The sequence below is a fragment of the Salvelinus sp. IW2-2015 genome, linkage group LG14 (genome assembly GCF_002910315.2).
Source record: "Salvelinus sp. IW2-2015 linkage group LG14, ASM291031v2, whole genome shotgun sequence".
Taxonomy (NCBI): Eukaryota; Metazoa; Chordata; class Actinopteri; order Salmoniformes; family Salmonidae; genus Salvelinus; species Salvelinus sp. IW2-2015.
This window is the reverse complement of record NC_036854.1, coordinates 42,467,681-42,484,157: the sequence shown is the minus strand read 5'-3', so window position 1 is coordinate 42,484,157 and position 16,477 is coordinate 42,467,681. Positions and strand designations below refer to the sequence as shown.

Here is a 16,477-nt window from a genome sequence, read left to right as displayed (position 1 = left end):
CTACAGACATTCAGTTATGTTGTAGGTCTGTGTTTTCAGATTAACAGCCTTCCCTGAGCAGTGAGGAAAGACTGAGGGTAGTGGGCTCGGTCGGCTCTGCCAGCCCTTTCATAATGACACAGGAMTGATGCACATCCCAGTCCAAGCCACCGCACCAGGGCAAAATACTAGTGGGGGTTTCCTGACCAGCTGCCCAAAGGATGATTTAGAAATCACAGGGAGCTGACAGGAGTCCTCGGACAGTGTTTAAACCAAACACATATCTACTTCTCGATCTGTAAATGTGTGGAATTCAAAAACAGGCTTTAAGAGAAACCCTTTCTCAGTGCTCACCAAAGGATGACATTTCCAACATGGTAAGTAGTCTAGGTCGCTTTCTGTGAACACGTCTCAGATGAGGTGAAGTACAAGTACTGTGTGAAGATTTATACTAAGTTAATAGGATCTGGCACTTTGTTTTACAATAGGCGAGGGCTCCTTAGCTCGGGCAGGAATAAGCATCAACTTCAGAATCCTTTAAAAATTACTTTATTCACTTTAATACATAGGGCGGTTTTATAATTGTAGTATGTATACATTCAAATTTTACAATCCACACAGGATTTATACATATTTTCATAAGTATTCCTAAACACACACACRAATTTACAATGTGTTTATATGCTGTCACATATAAACAGAAAATAACAAGTTCAAGAGTTAAAGTCTCTGTCATTTCAATCATAAAGCAGACGTCTAGTTCATTCAGAACAAATAAAAAATCCCAATGCAGTCTACTCTAAACCTGTGTGCAAGGTTCTGGATGAAAGTACATTTAACTCAATTGTGTATGTGTGGTTCATACAGTCCAAGTTTGTGTCCAAAATGGCACCCTAATTCTCTATATAGTGCACTACTTTTAGACCAGGGTGGTTGAAAGTAGTCCACTATATATTTAATAGGGTGCCATTTGGGACACAATGCAACTGTCTCTGCAAGGCATTTATAAAACAAACATGAAAAAGGAAAAGAATTCTCCATGCAAATAAAAAAAAAAGGATAAGAAATAATAATATTTTGATTAGACATAGTGTAAAGGCATCCGTGTCACTCCTGACAAATATACCGCAGGTCATAGGTACGGTCACCCAAAACTACATTTCCCAACACATTCTTCCTGGCTCTCAAGAACAACAGGCAAGGTCTAAGGACATGGAACATGGAGACAGAGCATTGCAAAACTCTTTTTTTTTTTTTACAGGTCTTACACCTTCTTTGATTTCAATGCTAACACCCATATGACTCAATGTGTTCTTTAATATAGAAAACTTGAGTCTTTTTTCCATATAGGGATGCATTATGAAAAGCTGAAGCAAGACTGACACTAGCGCTGATATTAATATTTAACTGTCCGAGTGGCAGATAACCAGGCTGGTCACAGCCCATTAGAACAACCAACAAAACATGCAGCGTTGGTTCGTTTAGTTTCTTTTTCATAACACACACACACACACACAATGGATAGCCAACCCTCCTGTGCCAATCTGTTTGATTTATAAACCCTTCAAGAAAATGCTGAAAGTTTCGAGTCCAAGTCAGGAAAAGTTGTAAAACTTTGTTCCAGAAACATGGTGACTGTATAATTTTTAGAACAAAAGAGGCAGCTTGTGGAAGAGAGAGAGAGAGAGAGAATACATGACGGCTTGGCCTGATAAGAAAATCAACTGCAGCGCTGTTAGGAGGGCGAGCACTGGGGGACAAGGCTGCATGAAACACACAGGGTAGATGCACAGGCTGGAGAATCATCCCTGCAGCCAACACACACTAGCTGTCAACACACACTAGCTTGCCTTGCTAGGAGGAACAAAGTGTTAAAGCAGAGAAAATAGAGAGGGGGGGGGGGGGGAAATTCTACAACAAAGTGTTGAGGGGGAGGACAAACAAAACTCGTTACAACCGTAATTGAGAACAGGTGATAGAAAATAATTTTCTGAATTAAAAAAACACCCCACTGCTTTCCATGGTATTGTGCCCCCCCTCACTATTCCACCAAGTCATTCACTATATTCATTTTCAGAAAGACCAACAGGGTAGAGTACCTTTAAACAGAATTATAGCCATGATAACAGGAAGTGTGCAAACAGCAACGCCCCTATGAATGATCACAGCCAGTGAGCGGAGGTGCTGGTCAGGAGCAGCCCTGTCTCACTCCACACCTAGGGGCTGATGTGGGAAATAGTCTGAAAACTATAGCCTTCATAGTCCTCATCGCAGGACATCAGCCATCAGTGTGAGTGTTTGGTTGGGTGTGTCTTTCAAGTGAGTGTGTGTGGGGTGCGTTTCGTATGTGTGTGTGTATGAGGTGTCTATGCTTTGTATGTGCGCGCGTTGCGTGGTGAATGTAGTGTGGGTCTATACCAGGGAGCAGTAACCCACAGCCACCCCCTGCAGCCTGGTCCTGCCGGCCCAGCTGTACCCCTCGGCCCTGGCGTCTCGCTCTCCCACAGTCCAGGGGTCTGGATGATCTTTCTCAACCAGCTCCTCAAACGCACACTGGACCCCATCACGCGTCTTAGCACTGGCCTCTGGCCCAGAGAAAGGGTTGGGGGGGGGGGGGGGGGGTCGGGGGGTAGGAGAGAGAGAGATGGGGAGAGGAGGAAGAAGGGATATAGACATAACAACTGTCAGTGACTGGCTGCTCCTTCATGTCATCGAGCTTCTGATCTCCACAGCTGCATTTCTCTGAAACTAGACAGGGTCATTTTCCTGAACATTGTGTGCCTCCGCTGCGTGTCGGACCGAACAACGTCGTTTACCTGGGACTATGTTTATCACAGCCTCTTGTGCGTTATTGCTTAGCTAGAATGTGCTCTCCGAGTGCTACAATTTGAACAAGTTGCTCAAAATAGCCGTATCTATTGATTGGTAGAAGTTATTTCTGTTCTGATTGCTGATTGGAATAACAAAGACACGGACAAAGATTTCATACACTAAGTTTGTCTTACGAAGTCGGCAGGTAGCCTAGCGGTTAAAAGCGTTGTGTCAGTAAACCGAAAGGTCGCTGGTTCGAATCCCTGACTAGGTGAGAAATTTGTTGATGTGCCCTTGAGCAAGGCACTTAGCCTAATTGCTCCTGTAAGTTGCTCTGGATAAGAGTGTCTGCTAAATGACGTAAATGTAAAAACGAAAGTGGTAAAATTGTTGTTTGTTAAATTGGAGAGAAAATAAAGTAGTTGACGCGGTTCCTAAAACAGCGGTGTCTCTGGAATGGCAGAATAAACTTCTGCTCCGAGTCAATTATGTATGAGTGTTGGTCCCACTGCCCTTTAACACAGTGTATATTTACCACGTGGTTATCATTAAAATTATCTAAAATATGTTATACTAAATACAGGCAAAAACATGGTAACTATACACAAAAAAAATTAGGTCATTAAATTGCTTATTTCAAGCAAGAATCAGACAACTTTGTCCACATAGGTGGGGGGTTAGACATAAAGTGAAAGATGTTAGAGGATATTAAAAAGATAAGGCTAAGAATAGAAGCAGGCAAACATTCCAGTCCAGGTATGACAGGTATTTAAAAAGCTGTTTCCCCTGCATAATGGTGGGCCATAACTCATGCCCCGGGTCGCATCCGAGAGGGGAATCCTCCCAGCTCCCGACTTACCTATAAACAGCATGGAATGTTTTCTTGCAAACTTCAGGCCTTCGTTCCTGTCTAGTTCATGGTTTTCCTAAAACAAAGAAGAGTAATCTTTTATGAGGTCTGTCCAGTATACCTGTCAGCTACTGTGAATGGGCTGGGTACACGGGAAACATACACTACATGACCAAAAGTATGTGGACACCTGCGCGTCGAACATCTCATTCCAAAATCACGGGGATTAATATGGAGTTGGTACCCCCTTTAAGCTATAACAGCCTCCACTCTTCTGGGAAGGCTTTCCACTAGATGTTGGAACATTGCTGCAGAGACTTGCTTCCATTCAGCAACAAGAGCATTAGGGAGGTCGGGCACTGATGTTGGGCAATTAGGCCTGGCTCGCAGTCGGCTTTCCAATCCATCCCAAAGGTGTTCGATGGGGTTGAGGTCAGGGCTCTGTGCAAGCCAGTCAAGTTCTTCCACATTGATCTCGACAAACCATTTCTGTATGGACCATGCTTGTGCACAGAAGCATTGTCATGCTGAAACAGAAAAGGGCCTTTCCCAAACTGTTGCCACAAAGTTGGAAGCACAGAATCGTCTAGTGTTATTGTATGCTGTAGCGTTAAGATTTCCCTTCACTAGAACCAAGGGGCCTGAACCATGAAAAACAGCCCCAGACTATTACTCCTCCAAACCTTAGAGTTGGCACTATGCATTAAGGCAGGTAGTGTTCTTCTGGCATCCGCCAAACCCAGATTCGTCCGTCGGACTGCCAGATGGTGAAGCGAGATTCATCACTCCAGAGAACGCGTTTCCACTGCTCCAGAGTCCAATGACGCTGAGCTTTACATCACTCCAGCCAACGCTTGGCATTGCGCATGGTGATCTTAGGCTTGTGTGCGGCTGCTCGGCCATGGAAACCCATTTCATGAAGCTCCTGTTGAACAGTTCTTGTGCCGAAATTGATTCCAGAGGCAGTTTAGAACTCGGTAGTGGGTGTTGCAACCAAGGAAAGATGATTTTTACGTGCTGTGTGCTCCTAGACGTTTCTGCTACACAATAACAGCATTTGCAGTTGCCCGGGGCAGCTCTAGCAGGGCAGAAATGTTACAAATTGACTTGTTGGAAAGGTGGCATCCTACGACAGTGCCACGTTGAAAGTCACTAAGCTCTTCAGTAAGGCCCTTCTACTGCCAATGTTTGTCTATGGAGATTGCATGGCTGTGTGCAATTTTCTTTTTTTACACCTGTCAGCAATGGGTGTATCTGAAATACCCGAATCCACTAATTTGAAGGGGTGTCCACATACTTTTGTACATACAGTGTAGGAGAGTCCAGTCAGTACCACAGTCAGTACCACAAGACCAGTAATGTACATGACGTCTACTAATGTTATATTATCCTACAGGGTTAAGAAACAACAAACAAAGGACCTACTATGGCGGAAGATGACAGAGGCAGCAGGATACATTTCAATGTAATTACAATGTTTGTTTTTAAAAAACACAGACTCAGGGAACTAAACCCAGAGATAACATTTGGTTGAACATGCGAGTGTTTTCAAAACACTTCTGTGGGCCACATGGGCTCGGGATGTGTTCAAATGTGTGTCCCCAGGTTGGGGAGGCAATATTATTCACATTAYATTCCAGCTCAATCTGTAAACTAGGAACATACTACACCTAGTACTGAAGAATGTTTCAAATATACACCAGCGCAGTGGTTCCCCTAGGATATTTTTCAGCAGTGGTGGCAAGGGTAGCAGGAGGGGGTAGGGGATCCACAGGTAGGCATGGTTGTTTTTTTACAAAGACTACATTGTGCAGTCAGTTAGAGGCATTACTACGAGTTTTGTAAAAAAGAAATGTATATACAATATAATACATTTTGAATAAAATAATACAGGGGAAATACTGGGGTATGATCTAAACCTAGAAAATCAAGAAAAAGGGGATATTGGTTTGGGGTAGGTCAATACAATGAACAGAAGATAACTGAAAAACAGGAAATTCCCTGTATATAGAATGTGTTGATTCTATGAGGGGGAAAGCCTTGCTACCTATAAAGTATCAACAAACATTTACCACTGATTATAGCACAATTCTAGCCTAAATGACACACTGTACACAAACAAACGGACTCACCTTATCAATTTTGTTCCCGACCAGCATCTTGACAAGGTCATTCCTTGTGCAGTACGTCTCCAGCTCATTGAGCCAGTTGTCCAGCTTGGTGAAAGTATCCCGTCGCGTTACATCATACACTGAGGAAGAGACAAGAGGTGAGGTGCTCGGTCAAAAACATTGTATCTCTGTCAGCAGATGACTGCAGGACATACTGTAACTGAGGGCGGGACCTTTGACCTTTCAAACCGTGTTTCAACCCCCCCCCCCCCGACGCATCACAAGAATGTGTTAGTGTTATATCATAAAGTAGTCCTGAGCTGTGTATCAACACAAAATGTAGCGTTGCAACACTGGTTCTGCTACTACTAGGAATGTGTGTGAAATGTGCCATCTCTATATGACAAAAGCCACAATTCACCCAAAATCGTACACTTGGCCACCGGACTAGAACTGATGAGGAAATAAAACACTTTTGTTTAGAAAGCCAGTTCTACTGCATCCATGGTGTTAGCCACACTATCATAGCCTCCTGGTATACTGTAGGCTTTGGAGGATGTCTGCTCTAGCGTTAAGAGCAATAATGTCAGTTCCAGAGAGTAAGAAAGAGGACAGGATGAAAAGCCATCAGTCTTTATGGTGGCTGTCCGGACCTGCAGTGGCTGTATGTGTCTAAAGGGGTAGCGGTCTGAATGATGAAGTTGTTTGCTCACCCAGGATGACTCCCTGCGCGCCGCGGTAATAACTAGGTGTCAGGGTCCGGAAACGCTCCTGGCCAGCCGTGTCCTGCAAAACACAACCATTAATAAAGCCCTGGGCACATCAAAACATAACAGCTCTGGACACATAACACAGCCATAACCCTCTCAGCCATCAGGCTCTGGACACATGGGGAGGAAAATATGGTGRTGTGACTAAGACAGAACCATAAAAAGTGATGGAGGACAAGGACTAAAGCATAAAGAGAGATTTGACAGCCATTTGTCAATGGTGCTCAGAATGATGTACATCAGCACCATCTTGTGGAGGTTAAGTGAATCATTTGTTAAGTGGAAGTTAAGCAATTAGATATTTTTTTACTAGCCATCCCTAGGAGTTGTCGACAACAATAACGCAGGCCTACACCTCATACTAACTCCTTTCCAGCATTTTCCAGTCAGTTTTGAAAGGGACAGTGTGTGTGTGTGTGTGTGTGTGTGTGTGTATATATAGAGGACTACTTACCCATATTGCCAACTTTGCCTTGTTCCCATCCACTGAGATGGTCTTCACTTTGAAATCAACGCCTGCGTAAGAAACAGAGAGAAACACACATTCAGGGTGCGTTCGTAAATTCACTCGGGCAATCCTCAGATTTCAGAGCACTCTCGCCTGAGTGTGCTAGAGTGCAGAGTTTTACAAATGCTCAACACCCGTTGAATATGGCCGGTGTTGGTAAATGTTGGCAAAAAGCGTAATTCATTTGTTGCCAGCAGCACAGTTACAGTCACCAAAGCTCTGGTTAACATGAAAACAGCATAACCAGCTCTGCTAGGGAGAGTAAAATGGTCAGAGTGAGGTGTTCTCATTTGTGTCTGGAAGTAGCTAGCAAGCTAGCCAACGTTAGCCAGTTAGCTTGGGTGCTTGACTGCCGTTGTAAGGTCAGAACACTCGGATCAACCCTACTCCTAGGTCAGAGCGTCTAGTGTGCGCTCTGAAAGCATTTACAAAACGGACAATCCGACAACGGTCTGAATGTACGAAATACCCTGAGTGCTCATTGGCACTCCAGAGTGAATTTAAGAACGCACCCCCAATCAAAGACGATGTCTTCATCAAATCAAATCAAATTTTATTAGTCACATACACATGGTTAGCAGATGTTAATGCGAGTGTAGCGAAATGCTTGTGCTTCTAGTTCCGACAATGCAGTAATAACCAACAGTAATCTAACCTAACAATTCCACGCTACTACCTTACACACACACACAAGTGTGAAGGGATAAAGAATATGTACATAAAGATATATGGATGAGTGGTGGTACAGAACGGCATGGCAGATGCAGTAGATGGTATAGAGTACGGTAATTACATATGAGATGAGTACTGTAGGGTATGTAAACATAAAGTGGCATAGTTTAAAGTGGCTAGTGGTACATGTATTGCATAAAGATGGCAAGATGCAGTAGATGATATGAGTAAGTATATACATATGAGATGGGTAATGTAGGGTATGTAAACATTTATTAAGTGGCATTGCTTAAAGTGGCTAGTGGTACATTTTTACATAATTTCCATCAATTCCATTTTTAAAGTGGCTGGAGTTGAGTCAGTATGTGTGGCAGCGTCCGCTAAATTTAGTGGTGGCTGTTTGTAACAGTCTGATGGCTTGAGATAGAAGCTGTTTTTCAGTCTCTCGGTCCCTGCTTTGAGGCACTCTGTACTGACCTGCGCTTCTGGATGATAGCGGGGTGAACAGGCAGTGGCTTGGGTGGTTTGTTGTCCTTGATGATCTTTATGGCCTTCCTGTGACATCGGGTGGTGTAGGTGTCCTGGAGGGCAGGTAGTTTGCCCCTGGTGATGCGTTCTGCAGACCTCACTACCCTCTGGAGAGCCTTACGGTTGTGGGCGGAGCAGTTGCCGTACCAGGCGGTGATACAGCCCGACAGGATGCTCTCGATTGTGCATTCTGTAGAAGTTTGTGAGTGCTTTTTGGTGACAAGCCGAATTTCTTCAGCCTCCTGAGGTTGAAGGGCGCTGCTGCGCCTTCTTCACAACGCTGTCTGTGTGGGTGGACCAATTCAGTTTGTCCGTGATGTGTACACCCGAGGAACTTAAAACTTTCCACCTTCTCCACTACTGACCCGTCGATGTGGATAGGGGGTGCTCCCTCTGCTGTTTCCTGAAGTCCACAATCATCTCCTTTGTTTTGTTGACGTTGAGTATGAGGTTATTTTCCTGACACCACACTCCGAGGGCCCTCACCTCCTCCTGTAGGCCGTCTCGTCGTTGTTGGTGATCAAGCCTACCACTGTAGTGTCATCCGCAAACTTGATGATCGAGTTGGAGGCGTGCATGCACGCAGTCGGTGGGTGAACAGGGAGTACAGGAGAGGGCTCAGAACGCACCCTTGTGGGGCCCAGTGTTGAGGATCAGCGGGGTGGAGATGTTGTTACCTACCCTCACCACCTGGGGGCGGCCGTCAGGAAGTCAGGACCCAGTTGCACAGGGCGGGGTCGAGACCCAGGGTCTCGAGCTTGATGACGAGTTTGGAGGGTACTATGGTGTTAAATGCTGAGCTGTAATCGATGAACAGCATTCTCACATGGGTATTCCTCTTTGTCCAGATGGGTTGGGCAGTGTGCAGTGTGGTTGCGATTGCGTCGTCTGTGGACCTATTGGGTCGGTAAGGCAAATTGGAGTGGGTCTAGGGTGTCCGGTAGGGTGGAGGTGATATGGTCCTTGACTAGTCTCTCAAGCACTTCATGATGACGGAAGTGAGTGCTACGGGGAGATAGTCGTTTAGCTCAGTTACCTTAGCTTTCTTGGGAACAGGAACAATGGTGGCCTCTTGAAGCATGTGGGAACAGCAGACTGGGATAAGGATTGATTGAATATGTCCGTAACACAACAGCCAGCTGGTCTGCGCATGCTCTGAGGACGGCGGCTGGGAATGCCGTCTGGGCCTGCAGCCTTGCGAGGGTTAACACGTTTAAATGTTTACTCACTCGGCTGCAGTGAAGGAGAGCCCGCAGGTTTGGTAGGGGGCCGTGTCAGTGGCACTGTGTTGTCTCAAAGCGGGCAAAAAAGTTGTTTTAGCCTGTCTGGGAGCAAGACATCCTGGTCCTCGACGGGGCTGGTTTTCTTTTTGTAATCCGTGATTGACTGTAGACCCTGCCACATACTCTTTGTGTCTGAGCTGTTGAATTTCGACTCGATTTTGTCTCTGTACTGAGACTTAGCTGTTTGATTGCCTTGCGGAGAGAATAGCTACACTGTTTGTATTCGGTCATGCTTCCGGTCACTTGCCCTGGTTAAAAGCAGTGGTTCGCGCTTTCAGTTTTCACGCGAATGCTGCCGTCAATCCCCGGTTTCTGGTTTGGGAATGTTTTATCGTTGCTGTGGGTACGACATCGTCAATGCACTTCCTAATGAACTCGCTCACACGATCAGCATATTCGTCAATATTGTTGTTGGACGCGATGCGGAACATATTCAATCGCGTATCGAAGCAGTCTTGAAGCGTGGATTCAGATTGGTCGGACCAGCGTTGAACAGACCTGAGCGCGGGAGCTTGTTGTTTGAGTTTCTGTTTGTAGGCAGGAATCAACAAAATGGAGTAACAAAACAACAACAAAACAACAAAACATCATAAATGTGTGCCTGGTGATTTGAGTCATCACACAGGTCATATACGCCAAGAATATGAATCAAGAAGACAAATGAACTTGACTCATTTAACTTAGGCCTACATGTACCACACAATGCATGTCTGAACTAAAACGGATCCTTTCACTAGTCAGAGAGGGGCGGAGCTTTGTGCACTTAAATTATGATGTGAGTCCTGATTTAAAACTGTGGGGAATATGTGGTTGAATACGTAAAGATAAAAATATAGCAAATTTCAATAAATAAAAAAACTCCACCTGTGACGTCGCTCAGAAGTGCCATGATTCATATCCCCTCTTCTTCGGTCGAAAATACATAAAAATAAAAGCGTCGTGCTCGAGTAAATCTCTATGGCTTCTTTCAGCGCACATAGCATGAAGGGTTTGGCTGGCCGTATTGTCCATAGTTTTAGCACACACTGAAAGATTTATCAGGAAAAACGTATGCTTAAGATGGGGTTGTTTTTAATGTCTGGACCAGGCCCCAGACAAGAGCCAAAACAGAGAGGAGTGAAGAGGGACTCGTCTCCTCACCCTGCCCTCCTCCTACACCCAAAAGAGTGTCAAGCATGTCCTCTCGCTCTTTGTTTATCCCTACTGACCGTGGTATTTAGCACCCACTACAGTGTAGACATCAGTACAGTCATTGCCATGATGCAGCATCTGGTTCATACATCACCAAGCCAACAATAACTGACAATCACTGCGGTGTAGTCAAGGTAGGGCTGTTGTGCTGCAGACTCAACTCTTTACGGGCGACCTGAAACGTCCCGAGTACTTCTGATAGAAACTGGAATAGGCAACTCACTTAAACATTGTTTGTTTATTAATAAAAAGGTACGTGATGGAGCTTTTTTTCGGCCCTGCAACCCACTAAATGATGTGCGTTTGATTTAAGATAATGCCCGAGAAGCCTGTGTTTGGAGGATACATTGGCATGGGTGATAGGCCCGAAACGAAGTCGAGGGCCGGCAAACCGTGCCAATGTATCCCCAAACACCGGTTTCGAGGGCATTATCACTTGTATACAACGGGTTACCAACATATTTAAATAATGATTGACATTTTCATTAAAAATGTTATTTTGATGAATTTATGGATACCATTTCATCCTTCCACAAGATCTAGTCCAGACACAAATCTAGGGTTGCTACCCAAGATGGCTGGTCGTTCGTTCTATCGGTTTGGTTGCTAGAGACGCGACCCAGTCCTTCAGTCTTTTTGTTCTGTATCTATGGACGCGACTCCAAATGTTCCATTGCCATACTGGCTGGTAACGTTCTTATCCCATGCTTGTTAACTAGCCAACTACGGCTAACTTACAGTCACGTCAAAAAGTGTAATATCGCCTAGCTTAGAAAATGTGCTTCCTTGTCAGGACACTGTTGTTCAGGGGAGCTAGCCAACAACACAGCTAACACAATCACTTCAAACTGAAGCTGGAAAGACAGCAAGCTAGCTGCACTTCGTTTCACCTTTTTTCCCCCAATTTACATTTCTTTGTATAGATATATATCGATAAAAATGATGCCAGCTGATTAATGATTTCGACTGGCTGAGAAACGCTGCCTTCCTGTGTCTATCTCATCCCGACACGCCCATTAATGGGACAGCTGAAGATCGAAACAATGTTGCAAATGTCCGAGAGGCAGACAGCCAGGTTTATACAAATCTCAGCTGTTGAAAACTAAAGGTTAGTCTAAAAGAAATGTGAGATAATGTCTAGATGCATTTCATAGTGGAGATCAAGTTTATAAAGTGCCTGGCGGGGGCTGATGAGACAGTGGATTGCGCAGTCGGATGGAACAGAGTAAATAGTCATTTTAATATAATAGATTTAGCCATATGGTAATTTGTGGAATATACACCGACTGGAAAGCGGTTTTAACCAATCCGCATTAGAGCCACCCGCTGTATAACACTTGATAACTCACACAGACAGCACACTAAGTACAACAACCACATGCACCAAAACAGTAGTAGTGTCAAAGTATTTGACCTGATCACAGACAACCTGTGTCTTCAAATCTGAGGCTCTGTATTTATTCATGAGAACCGGTACACCTGAACCGAAGTTTCTTATCACCATATTTAACACAGAAAGTAGTTGGATGATTGGGAGGTAGTTTTATTTGGATGGCTCTGTTTAAATGTCAAAGGGGCGCTACAAACCACATGTTCCGATACAGATTTGTAACATGCTGGCACAGAATTACAGCAAGACTCAAATAAGAGACCACGGTATGCTTATGCTAATATGACAGATAGACAAGTGTAGATTGTACTTTTCCTTTATACAAAGGAAGAAAGGAGCAAGCAGGAATTGAGGGATACCAGTGGTTCTCAGACCACAAATCACAAGGGACTTGTGTCAATGTGGGGAGTATAGCGAAACTTCTATGGGGACATCTGTTTGGCAAAGATATTGAGTTGGCCAAGTAAAATAGGAGTAAGGCATGCCTACCAGAAAAATGATTTTATTACGTTGAACTTTCTCTCTGGGAATCCACAGGCACGTATGGTTGTTTTAACAAAGACTACATTGTGCAGTCAGCTATAAGAACTTCTTATTGTAGAAAAAAACACTATTCCATTTGTGTCTCCCATTCTAAGTAATCAATAGCGCTATGAATTTTGAGCCTGTCTTTCACTAAGACTCCTGGATGTTAACTGTCTCAAGGCTACCTGAAAGAAATAATAGGGGTGTCCTTGAAGAGTCTAATGTGTAATACAGTTTAGAATTCTGATATCATTTGCAGATCCTAGAAGAAAAGGAATTCTCCATTTCCCAAACCATGCATTTCACCACCAGTTGAATTAACTCACTCAATGTAGACCGGGCTGTATCTCAAATTCATTCCGTTAAATTTAGAAAGTAGATTATTGAAATCGTTGGGATATTATCTATACTTTTCATTCAGAATACCAGTCAGTGAGTTACTGTTATTGTTACCTGGTCTGTTCATACTGTTGATACCCATATGAGCCCAGTACAGGGCTGACCAGGTCAAGCTACCCTGCGCTTAGCTCAGATAAGAGGGGTCCTGTCCAGTACTGTCTGTGTGCGCTCACGGTTTGTCTTGAGTGACCTCATAGAAAATAGGCTAAGAGCTATTAGCTAGATTGTTATCTGGTTAACAAACACAGCACAAAAACATGCCCATTTAATTATTGGGCATGTTTTAACGAGACAACAAGGGCTCCTAGTCCTAGCCAATCCAGGATTAATCAGGGGAACTGTCACTAAAACAAGAACTAATGATACTGACTATTATGTGTGTGGGTTATAGAGGGCTAGTGACACTGCCTTCAGAAGGTCTTACCTATTGTTGCTGCTAGTTCGGGATCAAATGTGTCATCTGTGAATCTCAAGAGAAGACTGCAAAAGAGAAAAAGGACAAATACTTTATAATTTGTATCATTTCCATTTTAGCCTTGCACAATTACAACTGTGTCGTTTTTACAGTACTGTATAACACATTTGAAATGGAGGGCAACTTCCACAAAGGCAAATAGCCATGAGCACATAGGCCTACATATTAAATACACTAACAACCAGATGACATCATCGGTTGGTGTTCAGAGGGTCAGGGTTCAGTTGAGTCACTAATCAAGTGCTAAGACCGGAATCACAGGGCTAATGATGTAGCTAGCTAATCCTTATTTCCAGTCAACCCCAGCACAGATAATAGCCCGATACTCTAATTTTCTTACTCAACCATACATCCATTTTCTTCATCCACATGGAAATTATTTATCAGATTGAATGTCAGAAGAACGACTGATCATAGTTTTATGTCAGTATCCTGATACCTCAGTAGCAATGTTGTTACTTAGCCTACATAATAGCACAATCGCAGTGCAACAGACCAATTTGCCCGGTAAAATAAAACCCCTATTCTCTGCCAGAGAGATTTCTAATGATTTGAAGACCTAGGAAGAGAGGGGGAATATTTGAGAATGAGATCATGCATTTATTTAATCAATAAATGACAAAAAATATATATACATAATGTCAGTAATGAAGATTGAGTAATCGTATGCCATTACATTTTAACAATACTTAAAAATTCAAGGTTGAGGCAGTAACCCAAAATGGGCAGATGAAACACTAGCCTTGGCCCACATTATTCATACCAATAGCTAACGTTAGTGATGAGTTGGAGGTGTTGGACTGCATAGAGTTATTTTCACATAGCTAACATCTTTATATGCCTTTAGTCACTTCAGTATAAGTGTGTTTTGTAATAATAAATCAGAACAATCATTTTGCTGATAGTATACAAATATTTAAGCTACTGTTTTATTTGGAAAAGTGTCTGATTCAGTCAATTCAGGTGTTAGATGAATTTGATCAAAACTGAACATTTGACACATCCAATATGACAGCAGGGTTTAGCTAGGCCTTTGTGTCCTGAGTCTGATATATCTTAGACCAATGCCTTAGCTATAGCTAAAGAGTTTGGCCAACTCAGCTGAGAGAGTTAGAATCTTAAAAATGGGTGCCATGTTGGCACCATAAGTTCCAAGAAGAAATTCCAGGCCGTCCTTGTAAATAAGAATTTGTTCTTAAATTGAGTCGCCTGGATAACAAAACAAAAAAAAGACCCTTCGCATCTCATTGCTAATCTCGCTAAAATACAAAAAAAGGCTTGAAAAGGCTTAAAATCGTAGAAAATAACCATTTGTCCCTTGATGCAGATGCATTTTGGGAGTGTCTCTGGCCAGTCAGGCGGAAGGAACATCCAGTTATTAAATAAAAAAATGTAACCTTTATTTAACTAGGCAAGCAAGTTAAGAACAAATTCTTATTTACAATGACGGCCTACCCCGGACGACGCTGGGCCAGTTGTGCGCCGCCCTATGGGACTCCCAATCACATCCGGATGTGATACAGCCTGGATTTGAACCGTGGACTGTAGTGGACTCTTGCACACAGCCTGCATTCGAACCAGTACCCTTGCACTGAGATGCAGTGCCTTAGACCGCTGCGACACCCAGGAGTTGCAGTGAGTCTGTCGGTCTTTCTTCAATTAAAAACATTTCTTTGATTATTTTGAGAAACTGAAGGCTGTCTGGTCTGAACCAAAGGCCTTAAATGCTGGGCCGAGCAGTGCAGGTGCACTAGTCCTCATGCTTTAGTAATATAACATAGCCCTACTACATACCAGCATTCTTTCTAGCAGTCTAGAGACGAAAGCCAGAGATATACACAGCTTGGTAACATTCCATGACAATACCATCCTACTTTGCATTATTTCTAGAATTTCTTCTTGGAACTTGTTGCCATCATGGCACCCTTTAATATACTAACTCTCTCAGCTGAGTTGGCCAAACTCTTTAGCTATTGCTAAGGCATTGGCCTTGACATAGGCCTTTCAGACTCACTGTGTCTCACTCAGGGCATAGGTCTACATAAACCTTGCTGTCATATTGGAGGCGTCAAATGTCCAGTCCAGTCTTGATTAGATTAATCTAACATAACTAAACCCGTGAATTGAATTACACTTAAATTGATCACTTCACTGACACTTTTCCTATATAAATATGTATTTAACACGAGAACAAATTCCTATTTACAATGACGGCCTATGAACAGTGGGTTAACTGCCTTGTTCTGGGGAAGAACGACAGATTTTTACATTGTCAGCTCGGAGATTCGATCTAGCAACCTTTCGGTTACTGCCCCAACGCTCTAACTACTAGGCTACCTGCTATTAAAGCATTAACCTAGTTATTTGTATACTACAATCAAAATTATTGTTTTTGATTTAATCTTACAAAACTCACTCCTACTGAAGTGACTAATAAAAGGATTATTAAGACGTTAGCTGTGTGAAAATAACTCGTTGCAGCCAGCCTTGTTGTTGCAATACCTCCAACTCATCACATCGATTACGTCACCCGTTCCACATAGTAAGCTAGCTAACGTTAGCTAGCTGATGTGGCATAGCAAACGATTGTGTTACATTAGCCAGTTTACTATGATCTAACAACATATGTTGTTGTTTGCTTTGTTAACACTCAAGCTATCTGGTTAACAGACACAGCACGAAAACATGGTCATTTTTTAACGAGAGAACAGGGCTCCTAGCTAATCGTTCCAGCTACTGTTAGCTACCAGCTTTCTTACCTGGACTTCCCAACGCCACTTTCTCCAATTATTAATATTTTCAGTGTTGTTAAAACGTCGTCTTCCATCTTCCTATGCGATCTATAGACTATACTTGTACTTCAACTGAGAGTTGTAAAAATACACCCTAGGAGAGTTGTCAGCTAGCTAATGAGACTTATTCTTTAAATTTGTATTGGCGGATCGCAACCACCTCAAAGACCCATGGACCGCCACCTACTGTACT

General features: G+C 43.3%; 1 protein-coding gene across 1 annotated transcript; it reads right to left on the bottom strand.

The window, feature by feature from the left end:
- Positions 1–1,727: 1,727 nt before the first annotated feature.
- Positions 1,728–16,477, bottom strand: LOC111973090 (ras-related protein Rab-18-like). Its single transcript, XM_024000282.2, is given in 9 exon segments — positions 1,728–2,470; positions 2,472–2,507; positions 2,509–2,564; positions 3,650–3,716; positions 5,773–5,891; positions 6,465–6,537; positions 6,976–7,037; positions 13,442–13,497; positions 16,252–16,477. Coding segments are annotated over 9 exon segments (750 nt in total). The 5' UTR covers positions 16,320–16,477; the 3' UTR covers positions 1,728–2,257.